The 26,154-nt window shown below is 41.0% G+C and overlaps 2 protein-coding genes across 7 annotated transcripts in view; one reads left to right on the top strand and one right to left on the bottom strand.

Moving 5' to 3' along the window:
- AP3M1 (adaptor related protein complex 3 subunit mu 1) overlaps positions 1 to 21,841 on the top strand; it is a 29,454-nt gene extending 7,613 nt beyond the window's left edge. For 2 of the 5 annotated variants that reach the window (XM_003812997.7, XM_008965552.6), the window contains exons 2-10: positions 4,662 to 4,787; positions 5,210 to 5,485; positions 6,818 to 6,989; positions 9,459 to 9,596; positions 13,632 to 13,717; positions 14,383 to 14,516; positions 17,247 to 17,454; positions 19,079 to 19,223; positions 19,695 to 21,841. In XM_003812997.7, the coding sequence (XP_003813045.1) occupies positions 5,213 to 5,485; positions 6,818 to 6,989; positions 9,459 to 9,596; positions 13,632 to 13,717; positions 14,383 to 14,516; positions 17,247 to 17,454; positions 19,079 to 19,223; positions 19,695 to 19,795 (1,257 nt within the window). In that variant the 5' untranslated portion in view covers positions 4,662 to 4,787; positions 5,210 to 5,212 and the 3' untranslated portion in view covers positions 19,796 to 21,841. Of the gene's footprint in view, positions 1 to 4,661; positions 4,788 to 5,209; positions 5,486 to 6,817; positions 6,990 to 9,458; positions 9,597 to 13,631; positions 13,718 to 14,382; positions 14,517 to 17,246; positions 17,477 to 19,078; positions 19,224 to 19,694 lie in introns of those variants that run through there. The other 3 variants (XM_003812998.7, XM_003812999.8, XM_063607766.1) reach the window with 2 other exon arrangements.
- Positions 21,842 to 23,448: 1,607 nt separating this feature from the next.
- The window catches only part of VCL (vinculin), a 120,368-nt gene continuing 117,662 nt past the window's right edge, over positions 23,449 to 26,154 (bottom strand). For both annotated transcript variants that reach the window (XM_003812995.6, XM_003812996.6), the window contains one exon: positions 23,449 to 25,576. In XM_003812995.6, coding sequence (XP_003813043.1) covers positions 25,430 to 25,576 — 147 coding nt within the window. In that variant the 3' untranslated portion in view covers positions 23,449 to 25,429. The remainder of the gene's footprint in view (positions 25,577 to 26,154) is intronic.

The raw sequence follows: 26,154 nt of genomic DNA, 5'->3' as shown, positions 1-26,154 counted from the left end.
TTAATTCATTTATTATTCATTATCTTTAATGAATAAAACACTTTGAATGGGGACTGAGTACAGTAGCTTCACTTTGGGAGGCGAAGGCAGGCAGATCACTTGAGGCCAGCATGGTGAAACCCCATTTCTACTAAAAACAGAAAAACTAGCCGGGCATGGTGGTGCACACCTGTAATCCCAGCTACTGAGGAGGCTGAGGCACGAGAATTGCTTGCCCATGGGAGACGGAGGTTGCAGTAAGCAGAGATCACACCACTGCACTCCAGCCTGGGTGACAGTGGGAGACTCTGCTCAAACAAACAAACAAGCTTTGTTCCCAAGTAGCTGGGATTACAGGCGCACGCCACCATGCCCAGCTAATTTTTGTATTTTTAGTAGAGACAGGGTTTTGCCATGCTGGCCAGGATGGCCTTGAACTCCTGACCTCAGGTAATCCACCAGTCTTGGCCTCCCAAAGTGCTGGGATTACAGGCGTGAGCCACTGTGCCTGGCCAAAAATAACCACATTGAATGGGGCCAAAAGATTAATTTTTGCAAAGAATGCTGTGTTCCATATGTGACTCACCTGAAGTGCCCAAATCTGAGTCTGCTTGTGGATTACAGTGCTCCACTTGAAGTCATACATTATATATTTCAGATGCTGATTTTCTTCCAAGAAAAAGGTGTAATAATAAAAATTTAGTTGCAGATCTTATGGTTGGATATTCCTGTTTCATTTAAAAAATGAAAATGAAAAGTTTATCAGCTAAAGATTATAGTTAAATTCAGCAGGTTCTATATAGCAAGTCTAAGTATTCTAATGGCACTTATATTAATACCCAGACAGAAATATAAGACACAAAGCAAGCCTACTAAGCAAAGCATCTGACTAGATAAAGTAGAAAAATTTGGCAGGTTCCAACCCTGAGGTGTCAGAGTTTATTGCTAATAACTCAAGTTGATTGCTTGGCTAAACAGAGGGCTTTAAACAAAGAAATTTTTTGGTTCTAATTAAACAGGAACCCTAAACTGTTAACAGTATTCATACTTTATTAATACAATAATTACTAAAACGTATCTTAGTAACTAGTATTATTGATAACTACTGAACATGTGTCGAATGGGAAGAGGAGATCATCACCACATATTCTTTAAATGTCAGCCGCTTTCATAAAAGAAAGGGTTGATGTTGTTTTCTGTCAACAGAATCAAATGAATCAATTCTGGAAAGTCTTCCTTTCCTCTTTGGAATTTATCTTCGTTCATAGAAACTGTATTCATAGGTTTTAAATTCTTTCTTCTTAGACTATAGTACTATTACTTGGATTGATTGAGCCACTAGACTAAACACCTGATACTGGTGCTTATACACGTAAAAGATAGGAACAAGGTAAGATAATTAGACATTTTTCCATTGTCCCCCATATTGCAGGGACAATAAACTTCTTATAGGAAGCATAACTAACACTCAGAAAGTATGCAAATCACAATGTAAAGCCTAATGAGTTATCATAGAAGGAACACAGCTTGTAAACATCATGCAGGTCAAGAAATAAAACATTGGCCAGGTGCGGTGTCTCACTCCTGTAATCCTAGCACTTTGGGAGGCTGAGGCAGGCAGATCACGAGGTCAGGAGTTCAAGACCAGCCTGGCCAACATAGTGAAACCTCGTCTCTACTAAAAATACAAAAAAAAAAAAAATTAGCCAGGTGTGGTGGTTTGTGCCTGTAATCCCAGCTACTAGGGAGGCTGAGGCAGGAGAATCTCGTGAACTTGGGAGGCAGAGGTTTCAGTGAGCCGAGATAACACCATTGCACTCCAGCCTGGGCGACAGTGTAAGACTCCATCTCAAAAAAAAAAAAAAAGGAAAATAAAAAAGAAATAAAACATTACCAGCACTCTAGGAGATCATCCCCATGGCCCTCCACTCTCCATAAAGGAAACCATTTGATTTAACGTAGATTAGTTTTGCCTGTTCTACAACTTCATATAAATGGAATCATACTGTGTATATTCTTTTGCATCTGGCTTCATTTATTCAACATCGTATTTGTAAGATTCGTTTGTATGTATATATTCTTTGAGTAAATGTCTTCAAATCCTTTGCCCATTTTTTAATTGGCTTGTTTATTTATTTATTTTTTATGTTTTAGAGGCAAGGTCTCCCTCTGTCACCCAGGCTAGAGTGCAGTGGTGGGATCATAGTTGACTGCAGCCTCAAACTCCTGGACTCAGGCAATCCTCCCACCTCAGCCTCCCAAGTAGCAGGGACTACAGGTGTGAGCCACTATGCCTGGCTAATTTTTAAATTTTTTTGTAGAGACGGGGTCTCAAACTCCTGGGCTCAAGCAATCCTCCCTCCTCAGCCTCCCAGAGTGCTAGGATTACAGTTGTGAGTCACCACACCTGGCCCTTCTTATTATTGAGTAAAAGTTCTTTATATTTTCCGGATAGGGGTCCCTTTAAGATATATGGTTTCAAATATTTACTCTCATTTTGTGGATTTTTGCTTTCTTGATAATGTCCTTTGAAGCACTGAAGTTTTAAATTTGATGGACTCTGGGTTATCTATTTTTTATTTTTCTTGTCTGTACTTTTGGTATCATATCTTAAAAAACATTGTCTAATCCAGAGTCAAAATCTATGCATATTTTTTCTAAGAGTTTTATCATTTTGGCTTTTCCAATTAGGTCTTTGATACATTTTGTGTTGCTTTTTGTATCCAATTTCATTATTTTGTATGTGGAAATCCAGTTGTTCCAGTACCATTTGTTGAAAAGGTTGTTCTCTCTCCAACTGGTCACCCAGGTCTTGGCACCCTTGTTGAAAATCAGTTGACCATAAATGTAAGGGTTAATGTTCTATTGATCTGTATGTCTGTCCTTGTGCCAATACCACATAGTAGTTTTGTAGTAAGTTTTGAAATCAGGAAGCACGAGTTACCCATCTTCGTTGTTCCTTTTTTTTTTAATTCAAATATATATATTTTTTCAATCTTTTTAATTCTACATATTTTTGTAAGCATCCCCCCCAATTGTTGTTTCATAGTAAATCAGACTATAGATGAAGCATTTCAGACCTTTTGTCAATCATGTCGAGTGTGAGGGGAAGTCTTTTGTAAGTCAGCCAAGTATTTCAAAATAAAAAGCTTTTCCAAAAGTAAAGGCAGAAGACCCCGCTTTGAAGGCGCTGGTCGGCACAGAAAGGCTTGCAAAGGTATGTAGGGAAGTCCACCGGTTACAGGTGTAAGGTGAGTTTAACCTACGGCGACCAGCTGGCCAGGAGCGCCCCAAGGCAGACGAGGACATGGGGCTTGGGCGCACGGCCGCCTGCAGCCATCTCGCCCCAGATCCTGGCTCAGGAAACGCAGGCTCGGGCTGGGGTGGATGTGTGCGCCCCAGGGCCCTGGCACCCGGGGGACCGAGGGCTCCTCCCAGGTCCTTGGAACAGCAGAGTGGCTCCCAGGAAGGATGCTCAGCTGCAGGTGGGGGTCCCTGCTCCCAAGCACCCTGGCCAGGGAGGAATGGCATACCCCACCCCGTTCGCCCCTGTTGTTCCTTTTCAAGATTGTTTTGGCTGTTGATCTTTTTCAGTTCCATATGAATTTAGGATTAGCCTGTCAAATTCCACGAAAAGGCAGCTGGGATTTTTTTTTTTTTTTTTTTTTTTTTTTTTTTTTGAGATGGAGTCTCGATCTGTCACCCAGGCTGGAGTACAGTGGTGCAATCTTGAGTCTCGGCTCACTGCAACCTCCGCCTCCCGGGTTCAAGCGATTCTTCTGCCTCAGCCTCCTGAGTAGCTGGGACTACAGGTGCGTGCCACCACACCTGGCTAATTTTAGTAGGGACGGGGTTTCACCATCTTAGCTAGGATGGTCTCGATCTCCTGACCTCGTGATCCACCCACCTCGGCCTCCCAAAGTGCTGGGGTTACAGGCGTGAGCCACCGCGCCCGGCCTTTTTTTTTTTTTTTTAGTAGAGACGGAGTTTCTGCACGTTGGCCAGGCTGGTCTTGAACTCCCGACCTCAGGTGATCCGCCTGCCTCGGCCTCCCCAAGTGCTGGGATTATAGGCATGAGCCACCACGCCCGGCCTGAAATTGTTTTCTTTATTTCATTTTCAGTTTTGTTTTGTTTTTTTTTTTAATAGAGATGAGGTCTCACTATGTTGCATAGGCTGGTCTTAAACTCCTGAGCTCAAGCAATCCTCCTTCCTCAGCCTCCCACAGTGCTGGGTTTATAGGCATGAGTTATAATGCCTAGCCCATTTTTAGTATTTTATAGCTATAGTGGATAGAAATATAATTGATTTTTATATTGACTTGTGTCCTGCAAGCTTGCTGAACTAAATTTATTAGCTCTAATAGGTTTTTGTGTGTGTGTGTGTGGATTCCTTAGGATTTTCTATATATAAGATTGTATCTTCTACAGATACAGTTTTACTTCTTCCTTTCCAGTTTGGAAGCCTTTTGTTTTATTTTCTTGCTTAATTGCCCTGGTTCAAACCTCTAGTACCATGTTGAATAGAAATGATGGGACTGGACATCCTTGTTAGGTTTTGTTATTAAGGAGAAAGTGTTCAGTCTTTCACCTTTAAATATAATATTAGCTGTGGGGTTTTCATCAGGTTAAGGAAATTTTTTTTTTTTTTTTTTTTTTTTTTTTTTTTTTTTTTTTTTTTAGATAGTGTCTCACTTGGTCACCCAGGCTGGAGTGCAGTGGCGCAATCTTAGCTCTCTACAGCATCGATCTTCCTCCTGGGCTCAAGCAATTCTCCTGCTTCATCCTCCTGAGTACCTAGGACTACAGGCAAGTGCCACCATGCTTGGCTAATTTTTGTATTTTTTGTAAAGATGATGTTTTGCCCTGTTGCCCAGGCTGGTCTCAAACTCCTGAGCTCAAGCAATCCGCCCACCTCAGCCTCCCAAAGTGCTGAGATTACAGGCATGTGCCACTGAGCCTGGCTGAGGAAGTTTCTTTTTGTTCTTAAATGGCTTTCTTTTTTTTTTTTTTTTTCGTAAAAGGATGTTGGATTTTGTCAAATGCAATTTCTGCACCTTTTGAAATGATTGTTTTAGTTCTTATTGTATATCATGTTAATTGATTTTTGTATGTTGAACCAGCCTTGCATTCTTAGAATAAATCCCACTTGGTCAAGGTGTATAATCTTTTTGTGTATGTTAAATGATATTTAATGTATAATAAATTTAAACCTTTCTTTGCCCCAACAGAAAATGATCCACAGTCTATTTCTCATAAACTGTTCCGGTGACATATTTCTAGAGAAGCACTGGAAGAGCGTTGTGAGCCAGTCTGTCTGTGATTATTTCTTTGAAGCTCAAGAGAAAGCTGCTGATGTTGAAAATGTACCACCTGTCATTTCAACACCTCACCACTACCTCATCAGTATCTACCGGGATAAGCTCTTCTTTGTATCTGTCATACAGACTGAAGTGCCACCTCTCTTTGTAATTGAGTTCCTACATCGAGTTGCTGACACTTTTCAGGTTGGTTATCTATCATACCTTTCTAAGTTAAATGACCCAAGTTAGCTGAAGGTGAGACATGATTATATTATTTAATTACCCAGATTTTGATGTTTACTGTCTGTCTCTCTCTGTTTAAGCATAAATTCATAAGCCCTTTACTATGTGGTATACAGTTACACACATGGCTGCTCTATTCACTATTTTTTATATGTATTACAGATTACAGTTGGCTCTCCATATACATGGGTTCTGCATCCATAAAGTCACCCAACCTTACATGGCAAATATTTGAACAAAAAAATCGAACTGAACATGTACAAACTTCTTCTTCTCATTATTACTTAAACAATACAGTATAACAAATAGTTACATAGCATTTACACTGTGTTAGATATTACAAGTAATCTAGAGGTGATTTAAAGTATATAGGAGGATGTGTATAAGTTATGTGCAAATACTATGCCATTTTATGTCAGCGACTTGAGAATTGTGAACTTTGGTATCTACAGGGGATCCTGGAACTAATTCCCACAAATACCAAGGGATGACTGTATATCATCAGGAAACAATAATGCCCTCCACATACAGTTCTCTCAATGGTCTCAAGATTTTCATTGGTTATGAACTCTTCTATATTTACATTTTATTATTTTGTCTTGCGGAATATACCAAATAATTTAAGCTTATCTATATGTATTTTGGGATAATCAGGGTGAATGAAGTTTATAGCTCAAATTCCAATTTAATGTTTCAATACTTTCTGGTATAATATGTAATAGGAATTAAATTCAACCTAGAAATATCAAGAAAATATTGAGGAATAATATTAGGACTATAGAGGGGTTTTTTTTGTTTGCTTGTTTTGTTTTGTTTTGTTTTGTTTTGTTTTGTTTTGTTTTGTTTTGTTTTGTTTGAGATGGAGTCTCACTCTGTTCCCTAGGCTGGAGTGCAGTAGCATGATCTTGGCTCACCGCAACCTCCACCTCCCGGGTTCAAGCAATCCTTCCGCCTCAGCCTCCCAAGTAGCTGGGACCACAGGTGTGCACCATCACACTCAGCTAATTTTTGTATTTTTAGTAGAGACAGGGTTTCACCATGTTGGCCAGGCTGGTCTTGAATTCCTGACCTCAAGTGATGTACCCGCCTCAGCCTCCCAAATTGCTGGGATTACAGGCATGGGCCACCATGCCCAGACTATAGAGGGTTTTTTTCCCCTGCTCTGTTTTATATATGTTCAGCAGCTTAAGCAATGAATTATGCTACTCTAAGTTTATTCTTCAGAACAAAAAGTATTTAGCAGGCCTTTCTTTGTGCCTTCCATTGTGTGATATTTTGTGTGTATTTTGTCAGGACTACTTTGGTGAGTGTTCAGAGGCTGCAATTAAGGATAATGTGGTCATAGTATATGAACTCTTAGAAGAAATGTTAGACAATGGATTTCCACTGGCTACCGAATCTAACATTTTGAAAGAATTGATTAAACCACCAACAATTCTACGCTCTGTTGTCAACTCTATTACAGGTAAGATGAAAACATACTTTGCTAGTAATTGAGCAATTAAAACTTTGTAAACAACTCATTATTGCTCATGATCTGACATATTATTAAGGTAGTACAATTTGGCCATAATTAAAGTTACTGGTAAAGTTAAAATGGATGTACTATATATTTATTTTCATGGAAAGAGGCTAGACCTTAAGTGATAAAGAACTTTTGGTTATTACTCTTTTTTTTTTTCTAAAACACCACAACAATATTATTACCATTATTTAACACTAAATACTAAGACTGAATAAATTGTTCCAGTTATTCCTAAAGAAGCCAGTATATGAGCCCACTTAGAAGAGAATTTAGTCCATTTATAGACTGGCATTTTAATATTTAAAATAGTATTACATAACTGGTATGCTGCTACTCCACAATTACTAGAGAATAGAAAATTTAAGACACTTAACCACACAGTACTACAATCTCCTCCAAGTCTTTGTTTTTATGCATTCAGAAGATGTATTAAGAAAAAATAGGAAATAGTTTACTTATGAGATCTCATGCATTGTGGGCCTGTACTTGTGTTGTAAGCTTCCAGCTGGGTTTAATTCTTGAGTGTAGCTAGAAATTAGGCACATCCAGATACCAATATTCTTTCGAAAGCATTAAAGTCTTTTAGACAAAGATTCCTATGAAATGTTATATGCCACTCCAACTCCACTGTCCACCATTGTAAACCCCTGTCCAGTGCCTTGACCTAAAAATGAGGTGAGAGAGGCCTATAAGAAAAAGATCATTCAGCAGCTCTTTATTCATCCTTTGTGTAAGGACGAATGTTAGGAGAAATTCAAAGAAAGATAAGATGGTGTGTCTGTACTCCTAAAACTTATACTCTGAATGGGACATTGGGAAAAAAATTAAGTAAATAACTGTATAAGACTTTAAAAAGCAATTCCATACTTCACAGATAATGTAATAGCATTGGAAAATAAATACACATGATGTAATGTTAAATTGAAAAGTCAGCACAAAACTGAAAAAAATTATTCTTATATATAAATATTCACTCAGACAAAAAAGTAAGTATTTACAATGATTATACCTAGCTAAATACAGATTATATTTATTTTTGCTTTATACTTTCTAATTTTCCAAAATAAACATGTATTTTATAGTCAGAGAAAAGTTACTAAAATATATAATGCAAAACATAACAGATTCATTAGATAGTGTATTACAAAGTTCAAGAGAATGGTTCCATTAATGAAGTAATCCCTCCTGAACTGTGGTGGGTGGCCACCTTGGAAAATCAGTAGAATTCAGGAAGTGAGGAAGGAATAAGAGCATTCTCCATGGTGGAACTGTATGAGAAAAAAACACACATGAAAGAGAAAAACCTAAAGTTTTATTAATCCCTTTAGCAGAAGCAGAACTGTTTTTCACTTGAGAAGTTAGAGATCAAATTAAAAAGTAGAGAAAGTCCTTCAAAGCTAGGATAAATATTTAGCTTTTATCATAAAGCCAGTGAGCAAACATTGAACGTTTTTGAGCAGGAAGATAACATGATTATAGGTTGCAGGTAGGAACACCAATCATAAGTAGACTGCAAAATTGTAGATACAGTATGATTGTGACTATATTTTAAAGTGCAATTAAAAACCAAAATTATCAAAATAGAAAAAAATGCAACCTTCTGGTGGTGGAAATATTCAAAGAAATATACCAAAATGTTAATATTATATTAAAATGTTAATACCATAATATTAACAAAAATGTTAATGGTAGATATATTTTGTTAGTAAGAAGACAGGTGTTTTTCTTTAAACCACTTTTCTGAACTCTACCTTTTTGTTGTTGTTGTTAAGTATGTAGTACTTTCGAATGGGAAATATAAATTAACCAAAATATTAAGTAAGTCACAGCTCAAAGATATGTGTTTTGGACAACCAGACTTATTTTTAGGCATGTGTCAGTTTACCAGGAAATTAGCTGGATACTGAATACTAGCTATATTGCAGCCGTATGGGTATGCTGACCTTAGGAAAAGGCCAGATTCCATTTACTCCACTGAGGCGTGCTTGGCAGCATCTCATGTAAAATAAAGTTGAATACTGAAGGGCCTAGTTATAACTCTGTATTCTCACTGGAGACATTTTATTGGCAGAAGGTTTTGAAACAACCAACCTCTTTTTTCATCAGTGGCAGAGATTCTGTTGTTGAGCCACTGGAATTAGATTAGATTACTGTTAACACACAGGAAGCAAAAGATAAGTAAATAAATGTAACCTGGTTTGGCAGGTAGACAGAGGGCCACATGGCCTATATTTCTCTTCTAGAAATTTGATCATGTTGGTATGGATATGTCTGACAATTCTAGTGACCATCCACAACTTCATTAAGAAAAATCCAAATATTGAAGAAGCAGCTTTTTTTTTCCTAGTAATAAATTTTCTCATGACTGTTTTATACATCAGCTTTGCCTTCTCCTTTTTTGGTTTCTAGGCAGTAGTAATGTTGGGGACACACTCCCCACAGGGCAGCTGTCCAACATACCATGGCGTCGGGCAGGGGTAAAGTACACAAACAATGAAGCCTATTTTGATGTTGTTGAAGAAATAGACGCAATTATAGATAAATCAGGTAATTGTGTGCATGTCATCTTATTTGGGGAAAAACAATTCATCTGACACAGATGAATAGAAAACTGAAGTCCTGGCCGGGCGCGGTGGCTCACGCCTGTAATCCCAGCCCTTTGGGAGGCCAAGGCAGGCGGAACATGAGGTCAGAGTTCGAGACCAGCCTGGCCAACATGGTGAAACTCTGTCTCTACTAAAGATACAAAAAATTAGCCGGGCATGGTGGTGCGCACCTGTAATCCCAGCTACTCGGGAGGCTGAGGCAGGAAAATTGCTTGAACCCAGGAGGCAGAGGTTGCAATGAGACAAGATCATGCCATTGCACTCCAGCCTGGCTCTGTCTTAACAAAAAAAAAAAAAAAGAAGAAAGGAAAAGAAAATTGAAGTCCTTTGGCAGTATGGTTTCGGTGGAAAGGCATTCATTATCTGATGATTTTTAAATCTGTTTGTTTGTTTATTTATTTATTTATTTGACACGGGGTCTCACACTGTTGTCCAGGCTGGAGTGCGATGACATGATCTTGGCTCACTGGAACCTTCACCTCCTGGATTCAAGCGATCCTGCTGCTTCAGCTTCCCAAGTAGCTGGGATTACAGGCATGAGCCACCACACCTGGCTAAATTTTTTTTTTTTTTTTTGAGACGCAGTTTCACTCTTATTGCCCAGGGTGGAGTGCAATGGTGCAATCTCAGCTCACCGCAACCTCCGCCTCCCGGGTTCAAGCAGTTCTTCTGCCTCAGCCTCCCAAGTACCTGGGATTACAGGCATGCACCAGCACGCCCAGCTAATTTTGTGTTTTTGGTGGAGATGGGATTTCTCCATGTTGGTCAGGCTGGTCTCGAACTCCTGAACTTAGGTGATCCGCCCGTTTCGGCCTCCCAAAGTGCTAGGATTACAGGCGTGAGCCACCGCTCCCGGCCCTGGCTAATTTTTTGTATTTTTAGTAGAGATGGGGTTTCACAATGTTGGCCAGGCTGGTCTCAAGCTCCTAACCTCAAGTGATCCACCTGCCTTGGCCTCCCAAAGTGCTGGGATTACAGGCGTGAGCCACTGTACCTGGCCCATAAATCTGTTTATTTTCCCCATAGGTTACATATAATTTTCGTAACCACTAGTTGAGGTCTGCCAAACATGTAAATCAGAACTCATAATGCCTTACTTTAAGCCAGTTATTACCCTATGTACCTCTACCTCTTGCTATTTATTCCTTCTAACATTTATTGAAAATCTGCTATATACCATGCTTTTGCTGCTACATTATGTGCAGTACTTCTGGTAAAAGCCCCTATCTGATTATTTTTCACTTTCTTTTTTTTTTTAAGTACAGGGTCTTGCTCTTTTGCCTAGGCTGGAGTGCATTGGCGCAGTCCCTGCTTACTGTAGCCTTGACCTCCAGCTCATGTGATCCTCCTACCTCAAACTCCTGAGTAGCCTATAGTCCCAGCCAATCAGGAGGTACACGCCACACGCCACCATGCCTGGCTAACTTTTATTTGTTTTTTTTGTACAGACAGGGTCTCACCATGTTGCCCAGGCTGGTCTTGAACTCCTGGGCTCAATCAGTTTACCTACCTCAGCCTCCCAAAGTGCTGGGATTACAGGCATCAGCCACCACACCCAATCTGATTATCTTTTTAACCAGACGAAACAATAGTACTCTATAAGAATCATAAAATTTTATTATTAAAAATAGCAGCCGGGCATGGTGGATCACGCCTGTAATTCCAGCACTTTGGGAGGCCGAGGCAGGCAGATCACTTGAGGTCAGGAGTTTGAGACCAGCCTGGCCAACATGGTAAAACCCATCTCTACTATAAATACAAAAATTAGCTGGGCGTGGTGGCAGGCGCCTGTAATCCCAGCTACTTGGGAGGCTGAGGCAGAATTGCTTGACCCTGGGAGGCAGAGGTTGCAGTGAGCCAAGATTGCACCACTGCACTCCAGCCTGGGTGACAGAGTGAGACTCCATCTCAAAAAAAGCAAAAAAAGAAAAAAGAAAAAAAATCTAGTCCTTCCCTTACATTTATTTTACACATAAGGAAAGCCCAGAAGGGTTAAGTGAACTGTTCCAGGTCACACAACTTGTTAATATGTAATGATGGCTTATTGTGAATTATAGTCAATATCTTCTCTTCCATGAGTCCCCTTTTCATTATAACATTCCATCTTATAGAATAATAGATTTTTGCCAGGCACGGTGGCTCACACCTGTAATCCCAGCACTTTGGGAGGCTTAGGCAGGAAGATCACTTGAGCCCAGGAGTTCAAGACCAGCCTAGGCAACATAGCAAGACCCCATATCTATCAAAAATTTAAACGATTAGCTAGGCATGGCTTCCTTAATCCTACCTATTCAGAAGGCTGAGGCAGGAGGATTGCTTGAGCCCAGGAGTTCAATGCTGTGGTGAACTATGTTCACACCACTGTACTCCAGCCTGGATGGCAGAGGGAGACCCTGTCTCTTAAAAAAAAAGAGATATCTTTCTATTATGGATCCTATTTCTTAAAAGTTAACTTAGTCCATTTCATAATACACTTGCCACATTTTAAAATTCTATTGAAGCCGGGCGCGGTGGCTCACACCTGTAATCCCAGCACTTTAGGAGGCTGAGGCGGGTGGATCACGAGGTTAGGAGATCCAGACCATCCTGGCTAACACAGTGAAACCCCATCTCTACTAAAAATACAAAAAATTAGCTGGGTGTGGTGGCAGGCGCCTGTAGTCCCAGCTACTCGAGAGGCTGAGGCAGGAGAATGGCGTGAACCTGGGAGACGGAGCTTGCAGTGAGCCCAGATAGCGCCACTGCACTCCATCCAGCCTGGGTGACAGAGCAAGACTCCGTCTCAAAAAAAAAATTAAAAAAAAAATAAAATTCTATTGAAAATGTTTTTGGTTGGTTTGTTTGTTTTATTTTGTTTTTGAGACAGAGTCTCACATTGTCGCCCAGGCTGTAGTGCAGTGTTGTGGTTCTGGCTCACTGCAACCTCCGCCTTCTACGTTCAAGCGATTCTCCTGCCTCAGCCTCCCAAGTAGCTGGGACTACACGCACACACCACCACGCCTGGCTAATTTTTTGTATTTTTAGTAGAAACGGGGTTTTGCCATGTTGCCCAGGCTGGTCCCAAACTCCTGAGCTCAGATAATCTACCCACGTCAGCCTCCCTAAGTGCTAGGATTACAGGCATGAGCCACTGCGTCCTGCCAAATGTTTTAAACTCATATCCAGTCATCTTACAGGGTTGGCTCCATAAAGGAGACAGTTTAATTTTCCTTAGAATTAGCATATTCTGGCTGGGTATGGTAGCTCACACCTGTAATCCCAGCACTTTGGGAAGCTAAGGTAGGCGGATTGCTTGAGCCCAGAAGTTTGAGACCAGCCTGGGCAACATAACAAGACCCTGTCTCTACAAAAAAAATACAAAAATTAGCCAGGCGTGGAGGTGCATGCCTGTAGTACCAGCTGCTTGGGAGGCTGAGGTGGGAGGATTGCTTGAGCCCAGGAGGTTGAGGCTGGCTATCATAGCACCACTATGCTCCAGCCTGGGTGACAGAGCAAGACCCTGTCTCAAAAAAAAAAAATTATATTCTACAGTGGCATACCTGTAGTCCCAGTTACTCTGGGGACCAGCTGGGACTAGCTAGTCAGACTTTATCTCTTAAAAAAAAAAGAATTATTATTATATTCCAACCAGAGTTAAGTATGGACCTTGTCCCCTGACCTGTTAATAGAGATGTAAAGCTTCAGTTAATCTGACACCCAGAGGGTATCTCTGTTGTTCTAGATGTAGTGATTGTTGGGCTAGGTGTCATGGCACGCACCTATATTCCCAGCTATTTGGGAGGCTAGGGCAGGAGGATTACTTGAGCCCAGGAGTGAGGCTGCAGTGAGCTATGATCATGCAACTGCACTCCAACCTTGGCAACAGAGCAAGACTCTGTCTCTAAAAACAATAAATAAAAATAAAAAGATATAGTGATAGGTCTAGCTAAGACTCATATTCCATTGATGTTATCTTCCTTTTTCTTTCTTTCTTCAGGATCTACAGTCTTTGCAGAAATTCAGGGGGTCATTGATGCTTGCATTAAACTATCTGGAATGCCTGATCTCTCCCTTTCTTTCATGGTAAGTTTTATTCTCCTGTTTTATAGCCCCTTGAATGCCTAATACATGTGAAGTACTAAATGAAATGATAAATATTGAGATAAGTTTGCATCTTAGATTGCAAAGGATTGTCTCAGAAATATTCCTAGCAGAGTTTCCTAAGACAGTCGCTTACATGATGAGCGTGGTCTTTGTGGAAAGGCTAAGGGAGGTCTTTGCCTGAGTGTGCTAGAAGGGGCTTAAAATTGGCTGGCTGGCTTCTGCAAATATCCAGTATCATTTTTACTGAATAATTATTTGATTTGCTGATATGAAAGGACACTGGTCTTTTGTATCATTTTAGAGTCAGCATGATATACTGCTAGGAACAATTAAGAGAACTGATTTCTGGTGTTGTCACCAGTTTGCTCTGACCTTAAGTCCTCTGAACCTCAGTTTTTTAATCTGTTAAAGGGAAATAATACTACTTGCCTTTTCTCCTTTATAGTTATTGAAATTCAAATAAAATAATGTACATAAAATATTTACAAACTTTAAAGCATTGTGAAACTATAAGGTTGTGTAGATGTGGTCATAAACTCTTCCATGACTGCTTTGTCTTCAGGGAACATATTTGTCAAGGTATCTGAGTACAGTTCCCATATTCATTATAGTCTATGAACGACTGTCTTCTGTTTTTCTGGCAGAACCCTAGGCTTCTGGATGATGTCAGCTTTCACCCCTGCATCCGGTTCAAGCGTTGGGAATCTGAAAGAGTTTTGTCATTTATTCCTCCAGATGGAAATTTCCGACTCATATCATACCGTGTCAGCTCACAAAAGTATGTTGATGCATCAGCCAGAATCTGCCATCATACATATCAAGTACAACTCACCTTTCCCTGTTTCTTTCTGAAAGTTGAGTACTTGAGGTCATCACTGCTCACTTTAACCATAGCTCACCAGGAGACCCAGTGAGAACGGGTGAAAATACGCACCTAAAATAATCCGTATACTTTGAATGTATGAGTGTAGAGTGGTACTAAGTGAGACTAGAGTAAAATCTATAGCCAAGAGCAAGCAAACCATACATAACCTGGGCAAAAATTGTGGTACCAGTCCTTTGCAAGGTTATGCATGGTCAAATTATGGCACTGGTTCTTTGCTCAGGTTATGCATGGTCCATTTTGCTCTGCTTCTGACAGCTGAGTACTTTGCAAGCAGAGCAAAACGGACCATACATAACCTGGGCAAAACCATGAACCATTGCCATAATCTTACCATAGTCTGTAGAGTTTGTGGCCAACAAGGAGACAGACCTACCTGTAGTTCGTGAGGACATTCCCCAATTTACCTGCTTCAAGTACGTCTTCTCTGCGTTGAGTTTTTAAGGAACTGTTTAGCATTGAGGGGCCGGGTGCAGTGGTTCACTCCTGTAATCCCAACACTTTGGGAGGCCAATGTGGGCAGATCACTTGAGGTCGAGAGTTCTAGACCAGTCTGGTCAACATGGTGAAACCCTGTCTCTACTAAAAACACAAAATTAGCCAGGCGTGGTAGCGTGTGCCTATATAATCTCAACTGCTTAGGAGGCTGAGGCATGAGAATCACTTGAACCTGGAAGGCAGAGGTTGCAGTGACAGATCACACCACTGCACTACAGCCTGGCCAACAGGGTGAAACTCCATCTCAAAAAAAAAAAAAAAAATTTAGCATTGGGGATCGGAGTTATAGGTAGTTTGTTTCTTGAAAATACCAAAAGTTACTTGAGTAACATCATGACAGAACTCAAAAACAGAGAAATTATTTCTTGGCTCTTTTCTTTTTTTTTTTTTTTTTTGAGCCGGAGTTTGGCTCTTGTTGCTCAGGCTGGAGTGCACTGGTGAAATCTCGGCTTACTGCAACCTCCACCTCCAGGGTTCAAGTGATTCTCCTGCCTTGGCCTCCCAAGTAGCTGGGATTACAGGCATGCACCACCACACCCGGCTAATTTTGTGTTTTTAGTAGAGGCGGGGTTTCTCCATGTTGGTCAGGCTGGTCTCGAACTCCAGACCTCAGGTGATCTGCCCACCTCAGCCTCCCAAAGTGCTGGGATTACAGGCGTGAGCCACCGTGCCTGGCCTATTTCTTGGCTCTTATCACATAGGAACTGTTTTCATTTATATAAAACATATTTTACATTATTTTTCAGTGGGATCATAATTCATTTTAAACTAGGGCCATTTGCCCCAATTGTTTTTGTTTGTTTGTTTTATGTTATTTTGTTTTGTTTGTTTGTTTGTTTTGAGACGGAGTTTCACTATTGTCACCCAGGCTGGAGTGCAATGGTGTGATCTTGGCTCACTGCAACCTCTACCTCCTGGGTTCAAGCGATTCTCCTGCCTCAGCCTCCCAAGTAGCTGGGATTACAGGCACCTGCCACCGCGCCCAGCTAATTTTTGTTTTTTGTTATTTTTTTTTATTAGAGAGGGGATTTCACCATGTTGGCCAGGCTGGTCTCAAACTCCTGACCTCCAGTGATCTGCCTGCCTTGGCCTCCCAAAGTGCTGGGATTACAGGTGTGAGCCACTGCACCCAGCCACCCCAATTGTTTATACTGTTATTAAACTTCAGATTTCTGTCTTGATTTGTATACAGTTCCCAGCACAGTGGTACAAGAACATTATGCTGTACTCAGCTCCCCCTTGTGTAGATACTGAATCTGCAGTTCTAGAGGTACTGCCATCTTGGTATCCTTGGAGGATTGGTTGCAAAAATCAGCAGATGCTCGAGTCCCTTATATAAAATGGTGTAGTATTTGCATATAACCTATGCACATCCTCCTGTATACTTTAAATCATCTCCAAGTTACTTGTGATAGTACACTGTAAACACTGTGTAAATAATTGTTATACCATGTTGACTTTTTATTTTTATTGTAGTTATATTGTTATTTTTTACTTTTTTTTTTTTTTTTTGAGATGGCGTCTCGCTCCTTTGCCCAGGCTGGAGTGCAGTGGCACGATCTCAGCTCACTGCAATCTCCGCTTCCCAGGTTCAAGCGATTCTCCTGCCTCAGGCTTCCAAATAGCTGGGACTACAGGCATGAGCCACCACACCCAGCTAATTTTTGTATTTTTAGTAGAGATGAGGTTTCACCATGTTGGCCAGGCTGGTCTTGAACTCCTCACCTCGGCCTCCCAAAGTACTGAGATTACAGGTGTGAGCCACCGCGCCCAGCCCTAGCTAATTTTTGTAGAGATGAGGTTTCATCATGTTGGCCAGGCTGGTCTCAAACTCCTGACCTCAGGTGATCCCCTCCCACCCCTGGTCTCGGCCTCCCAAAGTGCTGGGATTACAGGCATGAGCCACCACGCCTGGCCAATTTTGTGAAATAATATTTTCAATCCTCAGCTGGTCAAATTCAAGGATGCAGAACTGTGGCTACAGAGAGCCAACTCTATAGTACCTTATTGTGGAGTTAAAGGCAGGGTAGGATACTCTGGACAGAGGTTTTCAGGATACCTCTGGAGCTCTCCCAACACCATTAATTGTGTTTGTGCTTTTGTATCTTTCTCTGTTTCTCTTCTTAGTCTAGTGGCAATACCAGTGTATGTGAAACATAGTATCAGCTTTAAGGAGAACAGTTCTTGCAGCAGATTTGATATAACAATTGGACCAAAGCAGAATATGGGGAAAACTATTGAAGGAATTACAGTGACAGTTCACATGCCAAAAGTTGTGCTGAACATGAACCTGACACCCACACAAGGCAGCTATACATTTGATCCAGTCACCAAGGTACAGCCACTTCAAATCAAGAGTGAGCAAGTGTTTCTGCAATCTATTTTGTGATTTGTGGGGAGGAATGGAGGGAAAGGTTTGGCACCTTGTTTAAAACTAAAGTTCGTATCAAAACCTAGAGAGCATACTGTGCTGTGCTTCTGCCACTGGCTGCAGAAGGAATCCTGCAGCTGCTACTGAGTAGATGAACAGAAAAGTGGGTCATTCTGTCCTTTTTCAGAGTGTGCCTTCACTCATCCATTATTAATCCAGAGCGTGACTCTGCTATCTAATAAGAAAGAAGTAAAAGCTTTTTTAAAAAGAGAAAACATTATGTAGATTGAAGAAGATATTATGATGGTCTATGAATTACTAAGTTTTCTATATAAATTGATCACTAAGACCTTTTTCTTCCTTTATAATTTAAAAGCATTATTTCATACTCTTTCACAGGGCTAGGAAAGTTGCTTCCTCACTCTACTTAAATTTTTGTGTAACAGAGGGTTTTCAGAGAAACTGTAGCAGATGATTTTCTCTCAGCTTCCTGATTAGCTGGTAAATATGATTGTTTTCAATAGCAGAGTCATTGAGCTACCTGATAAATGAAAAGACATGTTTTTTGAATAACATCATAGAATGTTAAAGATTATTTAATACAGTTGTAAGGATTCAAAGAACCTCCTCCTGGAGACCACACAGGGCTGAGAAAGGGAGCTTCAGATTCCTGGCCCTTTACCACAGCTTCAACTATGACAGCTTTGCTTTCTTTCTCATCTGCTGTTGAGCCTTCACACCGAAGATTTCATTTGAACAATGGGTTTCACAGCTAAAAGTTTTAAAAACACCATCTTAAGTCAATCTAATTATTTTACAGAAAAATAAACAGAGGCTGGGCGCAGTGGCTTACGCCTGTAATCCCAGCACTTTGGGAGGCCGAGGTGGGCGGATCACCTGAGGTCAGGAGTTCGAGACCAGCCTGACCAACATGGAGAAACCCCATCTCTACTAAAACTACAAAATTAGCTGGGCATGGTGGCGCATTCCTGTATCCCAGCTGCTTGGGAGGCTGAGGCAGGAGCATCGCTTGAACCTGGGAGTCAGAGGTTGTGGTGAGCCAAGATTGCACCATTGCGCTCCATCCTAGGCAACAAGAGTGAAACTCTGTCTCAAAAAAAAAAAGAAAAAGAAACAGGCCCAGAGAAAAGTGAAGATGGTTATGATGGAGAACATTTGAAATCAGAGGGCCTTAGGTTCAAATCCCAGCCTTACCTCTGACTAGCTATGTGACCTTGAGCGAGTCATTTGATCTCTGAGCCTTAATTTCCTCTGAGCTTTAATTTCCTCATTTGTAAATAGAAGACAAAAGCTACTTCACAGCCCTCAATGAGACAACATATGAATAATGCTAAGCACGGTGCTAATACAAAAGGAAATGCTCAACAAATGTAGATTCTCTGCTCTCACTCCCCATTCAAAGTCACAGAACTAATCAGAGGTAAACTCACTGTAGATGCCAGATCTCTTGTTTTCAAGAGACTGCACTTCAGTTTGTACAGAAGTTTATGATATCTTTGAACTTTGTTTTTGAGGGTTTGTCTTTAATAAATGGTTCTATTTGTTTTTCATTTTTTGTCTTTTTAAGGTACTAACATGGGATGTGGGAAAAATTACTCCACAAAAGCTCCCAAGTCTTAAAGGACTAATAAATTTACAGTCTGGAGCCCCCAAACCAGAAGAGAATCCGAGCCTCAACATACAGTTTAAGATCCAGCAACTTGCTATTTCAGGTAAGGATAAGGTTGACTTGTAGTTAAGGGTAATTGAGTTTTGCAAGCTCATTTATTAGGCACTTAGAAGAGTAACAAAAGTTTCCTTCTCTAGAAAGAGCAGTAGCCCATTTGCCTTTTACACTGTGCTTGGTGTGGGGCAGTCTCCCAGGCACCGACCAAATGATTTTTCAGAGCACCTTATTTCAAACAGCTTCCCCTCACCTCTGCCCTCATTTAAGCTCCAAAAAGGGAGTTATTCATATTTACAGAAAGTAGAATTATACTTCATAGACATTCCCTGCCTGTGTGGGAATCTTAACCAAAACCATACCATCAAAGTGCAATAATTTGTAAATGATAGAAGAGACATTTCTTCCAAATGGTGGAAGGGACACTGGTTAATGTCAGATTTACCATATAGCGCTCATTGCTAACATTATATTGGTTGGGATGATGATAATTTATTCTTTTTCATTCTTTTTGATACAGGCTTAAAAGTAAACCGTTTGGACATGTATGGGGAGAAATATAAGCCATTTAAAGGAGTCAAATACGTCACGAAAGCTGGAAAGTTCCAAGTGAGGACATGAGAAGAGGCCAAAATTCCTCAGGACCAGTTTGTTTTCCAAGTGTCATTACGATGTATCACTATTAGGTACCAAGTGAGTGGGAATACATATTCTAGTTAAAGCATTTGTGTCTAGCTACACACCGCTAACAAAGTTACTTAGTTATCAATGTAGGATTCTTAAGGAGCTTTAAGCTAAGGAAACCTTTTAGTGACTTAGCTTATTTTGTATCTTTTCACTTAGGAAGATTTTGGAGGTGATTTTTTTCCACAGGAGGATACCATCTGGCGGCTGCACATTGTAACAGTAAAGGCAGAAAGCTATAGTGATAACCTCTCTCCTAAAAGAGTTAACTGGTCTCATCCAGCAGAAGCTATCTTAAATCTGTGATGTGTCAGGTGCAGCCAAATATCACACCTTCTGATCTTAGCCATCCCAAACCAGTATCTGTCCCAAGAGAGGAAATTCCCCCCACCCCCAGAAGTTTACAGAAAACTGCCTCTTCAAGTGTTTGCCTTATTCAGCTTTTCACTTGTGCCATTAAGCAAGCACTGTAGCAAAAGCCACTTCCACATGGCCCTGGCAGGGAGCACTGCTGCTCCATGCTCCATTCTCACTGTACTTGGTATTGTATTTTTTATAAATAAGATTTTTATGTAAAGCTTAGAATTTGATTTACAGGGACCTTGCTGCAGTAAATACCATCTCAATTTTGTGCCACTGGTTCAGCTGTTAGCACAGTAAAAAAATCATTTGTATCAAAGGGGCAAATGCTTTATTAAGGTAGTAAAAGGGAACATTACTTCTGCTTTTAGGAAGTTACTGCAAGCACAAGCATTTGTGCTTTTAAGCAAATTAAAGTAGTAAAAGAAAAACTTAAGTGAAACCTTTGCCATCTTCATGTTTTATAATATAAAGCTTACCCAACACCAGTTAAGCCATGGTTAACCTAAATGCCTCATGCCCCAGTTCAGCAAAAGGAGGAAAATGTGCCTGCCTCACAGTCATCAGTCTTTTTAAATCTTTTTTGTTGTTGTTCTTAAGGGTTTGAATTTGTCTGCATTCCTTGTCTTTAGGGGAAATTCCCTTTTCATATTGTGTGCTTCCCAAAGCTATAGTCATAGATTTCTTCCAGAAACTATTGTCATAATTGTCACTGGAGTGCTTAAATATACATACTATACTGACAAAATACATGGAAGTGAGTTATAATGAGGCAGAAACAAAATCCTCGGTAACACTGATGATACTCTACCGATCACCGTGGTTTTGGAAAGTCAGTCAACAGTTGTATTATTGCACTCAATTTCATTGTGACATTTTATTTAACTTCTTCATCTTGGTGGTCCTTGCCCAGTTATTTTGCCTCATTAGACATCAAGAAATGGAGAAAGACTGAAAGTTAATATCTTAAGTGCTTGTTCTTCATGTTTCCTTCTTGTTATTTATGCTATTCTCTTTGTGGCTCCATTCTTCTTTCAATCTTCTCAGCTTATAACCGTCTTTCCCTTATGCTAAGGATAGCCCTTACACTCATCCCATCTATACTGTCAAGGGCTGCTGGTTGGTGCTGGTACAAGGAGCCCACTCAGCAGTTTTCTTACCTTTGCCTGCCCTGCCTTTCATGGAATAAGAAAGGCAACGTTTTGCAGCTTCCAAATTTCTGAAGAAACTAATCTCAGATTGGCAGTTAAAGTCAAAATGTTGCCAAATATTTATTCCTTTTGCCTAAGTTTGGCTACCTGGTTCAATTGCTTTTTATTTTTAATGTCTTGACTCTTCAGAGTTCGTACCTCAAAAGAACAATGAGAACATTTGCTTTGCTTTCTGCTGAATCCCTAATCTCAACAATCTATACCTGGACTGTCCAGTTCTCCTCCTGTGCTATCTTCTCTTCTATCCAAGTAGAATGTATGCCAGGAGCTCCTTCCCTCTAGCAATTTCTACTAAAATGTCCAAGTAGAATGTTTCCTTTTACAATCAAATTACTGTATTTATTAATTTGCTAGAATCCAGTAAATCATTTTGGTAGCTCTGGCTGTGCTATCAATAAAAAGATGAAAGCAACAAGTTGATTTTTTTTAGGTCTACTATTGATTGAACATTCTCCAATGGGCAAGGCTCATTGTCAAAGCAGGGTGAACATGATCAGATTTTCTTCTGCATCATCACACAAGCTGCGAGTGTTGCTACAAAGCACTTATCAGTACTCCTTCCCTAACCTCAGTACGTTAATAGCCATTCATACTTGGCTTAAGCATCACCATTCTGGCCACAGTCTGAGAGATTAGTGATCAAAGCTCCCTTCCCTATCACTACCACCACCTACTGATAACAAAGATTTCTGAATACTTAGTAGTAGTAAAATATTTTTCAAGCACAGAGTTACAGCTAATCCTGGATCACTTGTTCTAAATTCATAAGGGAGTATATCAAGAGCAAATGAAGTAAATGATTCTTTCCTGCATGTGGGAGTCACCATCATTTTATTCAAAGGGAGTTCCTGTGATAGGTTCATGCCTTAAGTGGTGCTACAGAAGGACCCTAGGAAAATGCTGATCTTGTCCTGAGAGGCAACTGATTTGAGGAAATGATTATACTACAGCAGGAAGGCAGCACCAGTGAACATATGGTAAATGGCAAAAACAAGACAGTTTTAGAAACTGCTAATTCAGTAGCAGCCTTGGCCTTTCCCTTAACTCAAGCAGGCTGGAATCTGTCTTTATAGTCAGCAACTTTCCAAGATAAAGCAGTGATAATAGCAGTTGGCAACACTAAATATCAATATCATCACCCTTTAATGACATGTTACCCCTTTCAGATCTAGAAAATCAGGCAAAAAGTGATGTCCCAACTCTACTCTAAAAACCTGCTCCTACTATTTTAGTCAGTGTTTCTTTAAGGAAGAAGAGGACTATGTCCCCAAAAGCTAACTCTGTTTTATAGCCCTGGTGGATCCCTGAAAACCCTATTTATTCTATACTGGGCTTTGGAATATGAAAAATGGACCTGTGTGGCTGGGCATGGTGGATCACACCTGTAATCCCAGCACTTTGGGAGGTCAAGGTAGGCGGATCACTTGAGGTCAGGAGTTTGAGACCAGCCTGGCCAACATGGTGAAACTCCATCTCTACTAAAAATACAAAAATTAGCCAGGCATGGTGGCGCGCACCTGTAATCTCAGCTACATGGGAGGCTGAGGCAGGAGAATTGCTTGAACCCGGGAGGCAGAGGTTGCAGTGAGCTGAGATTGCACCACTGCACTGCAGCCTGGGCAACAGAGCAAGTCTCTGTCTTGCAGCAGGGGGAAGGACCTGTGGTACTCCTACAAACTTAACAACTTTAGCTTTTCGGGGAACAGTGGTGGTCTCCACAGATAGATAGCTAGAATCTTCTAAGATGAAAATAAACTTTCATCCAGCTGCTTTCTGCCTGTTAACCTTTGCCACTTCCATTCCTTCAAGTGTGTAATCCCCAGGGTTGTCTTGTATTACACACATCCTTGTTAAGTAAATATACCACTGTTGATTTCTTCTTCCAGTGCAACATTTGGATTAAATAAAAATCTTTAGTTTCCAGATCTTGAGGATTAGTTTCATTGACTATTCATCAAAACAAAGGAGAAACCTGACCTAAAAGTTCTTGCTAAAGTAACATACCCATCATTTAAAGCATTTTTATACAAATGCATTTTATTGTTTTAAACAGAACAAAAGAAGAGGCAGAAAATATTTGCATATAACAAATCCTAGCTTATAAATGTAGTTTTTTAGCGGTGATGTCTCTAATCATCATTCAGGGATTTTTTTTTTTTTAATTTGCTTCACTGTGTCTTGAGCACTGATATTGGAGAAAAGCGCATCCGGCATAAAGTGTAAACCAGTGTCTCAAACCACTGGAAGAACCAGGAGAGCAAACATGATTTTTCTTATTTCCTCTAAGTAATCTTTCTTTAGTAAAACAACAAGTGATCTTTGGCATAGATTCATACTTTAAAGGCATTAATATTGCATTTATATCAGGCAAGCAACTATACAAATATGCTGAGGGCCTTGAAAATAATCATCCTCATTTTAAAGGAAATAGTGAAAGCCTGAGTGTAAAGGACCAACTTAAGTTTTACACATTCGATGTTGGGAACTAACACACAGCGATGGGTGGGAAGGAAGGATGTTCAGGCAAGGGTTCTTACTCCTTTACTCATCTGGTTCTGGCTTTGGGAAAAAATAAGGTTTCATGTGCTAGGAAATACTTAGCAGTAATAAGTACCAAAAAGGAAACACTGCCCTCTCATTTTGCCTAGTAGGAACTTACTGTGGTGATAAGAAATATGAAACCCATTACTCTCTTGAACCCCATACTTGGGAGTAGATGCAGAGAGCTTGGTTGTAGTTGGTTGCAGGGAGGTAGGAATTACAGGAGTAGTATTTCCCATTGATTCATCTTCAGCAGCACTAGAATTCTAGTCTGCAAATACCACTCTCCCTTAGGCAGGAAGTGTCCTTCAGACAGGGCTGCCTTGCCATTAAACACTCTTAGGGGACAAGCACTCTTTCTTAGGACTGAATTTAAAAAGGATCTTTTAGAGTTACAGATGAACAAACACCTACATGTCTTTAAAATCTTGTTTAGAAAGGATGTGGAGGAAGGCTACAAAAACCAGGATAGGAGACATGTTTTGGTTAAAATTAAAATGCAGCATTTCAGCTCAAAATGAACAATTAAGAGCTAAGAATGAATGATAAGGCCTCAGCACAGACCTCTGCAGGCAGTGACTAAGCATGGAGTGCCGGGAGTGGCCCTGCTGGGAAGATGGCAGGGCCACACCCTGGCTACTCTGCCCTTCCAGTGGCAGAGAGCACCAGGACACAGTGTGTTCATGGGATGGCTACCTTGGTGGGCTGAGGCAGGATATGGGACGGGAAGTTTCCCTAGCACAGACATTGCTCAGGGGCATGGTAAAAGCAGAATCATATGATTCTGTGATTTCTTCCTGACAGTGAAATACAGTTTTATATTGTGGGAAACTAGAAGGATTAAACTGAGGAAGGGCAGGAAATGAATCCAGGCCCCCATATGCTGGGGCTCCACAGAGGCCACCTTCCCCTGTAGCAGTGAAGCTCACTTCTGAAAAGGACCCAGGTAGCACAGCCCAGGGAAGGAAGGTATGGTTGGCAGCAACATGGAAAGCTCAAAACAATTTTGGGAGGCACAGCAATTTTCTTCTTAGTAACTGATTTGCCTGGGCCCTGGGTCTTGGGAGTCTGGAAGAGTGAATGGGAGCCAAGGAAAGAGAAACAGAGGGAAGTGTCCCCTAGGGAACAAGGGCAGAGCAGAGTGTCTGGCTAGTGTTCACTTGGATTCTGAGCTTATGTGAAGTCCATGGGCTAGAAACCCAGTCTGCCTATTGGGATAGAGGGTGCACAGGTGTAACTGTGTTTGAGAATACAGGCTTTATACAGAAACACATTTCAAAGTGTCCATGAAAAAAGAGTATAAATGTTTTCTAATTTGAAGAGGCCCCCATTCCTTTCTGATGTGCCAGGCCAGGATGTGATTTTTCAGCTCCCAGCAACTCTGGGCAGCTCCTGGGACTCAGATCATTTTCCTTCTTTTTAGTAGAGGTTTCTGTGCCAGCCAGGCTCAGCCAGGTGCCTACTGGTACCAGGGAGTCTTTCTAACCCAGCGCAGTGTAAATCCAGCATCTGTTCGAATTTTGATTGAAGCAGCTTCGGCTTCCCGCACAGTCTCCTTCACAGACTGCATGAGGTTCTGGGCATTGTGAACCAGCATCTCTGTGGCCTGCAAGGAAAAAGGTACCTTCCGTTACCCAGGGTCCCTGATGCAGGCCTGTCTCTAAAATAGGTTTCAGCCAGGAGTGGGATGCAGCTAACCCCACTGGTACCTGGCATCCCCCATATTTGCTTGCATCACTAGGGGTTTTCCCAGATCACCAAAAAGAACCCAAAACTGGCCATCGCTGATTGTATACTGTGGCTTCAGATAGCTTACAGCATGTCCTCTTTCTTGGTCTTCAAACATGCTTCTCCCTCAGGACTTGCTGTTTCCTGTACCTGGACTGCTCTTTCCCCAGGGATCCCAGGGATCCCCTCACCTTCAGATCTTCGCTCACTTGTCACCTTGGTGAGGATTTCCCTGCTCATTCTTTTTTTGAGATGGGGTCTTTCTCTTTCATCCAGGCTGGAGTGCAGTGGTGTGATCTCGGCCACTGCAGCCTCTGCCCCCTGGGCTCAAGGATCCTCCTGCCTCAGCCTTTGAGCAGCTGGGACAATAGGTACATGCTGCCACATCTGGGTAATTTTTTAATTTTTGTACAGATGGGGTTCCGCCATGTTGCCCAGGTTGGACTCGTACTCCTG

The sequence above is a fragment of the Pan paniscus genome, chromosome 8 (genome assembly GCF_029289425.2).
Source record: "Pan paniscus chromosome 8, NHGRI_mPanPan1-v2.0_pri, whole genome shotgun sequence".
NCBI lineage: Eukaryota > Metazoa > Chordata > Mammalia > Primates > Hominidae > Pan > Pan paniscus.
Note: the sequence above shows the minus strand (reverse complement) of the source record. Positions and strands in the feature narration are given on the sequence as shown.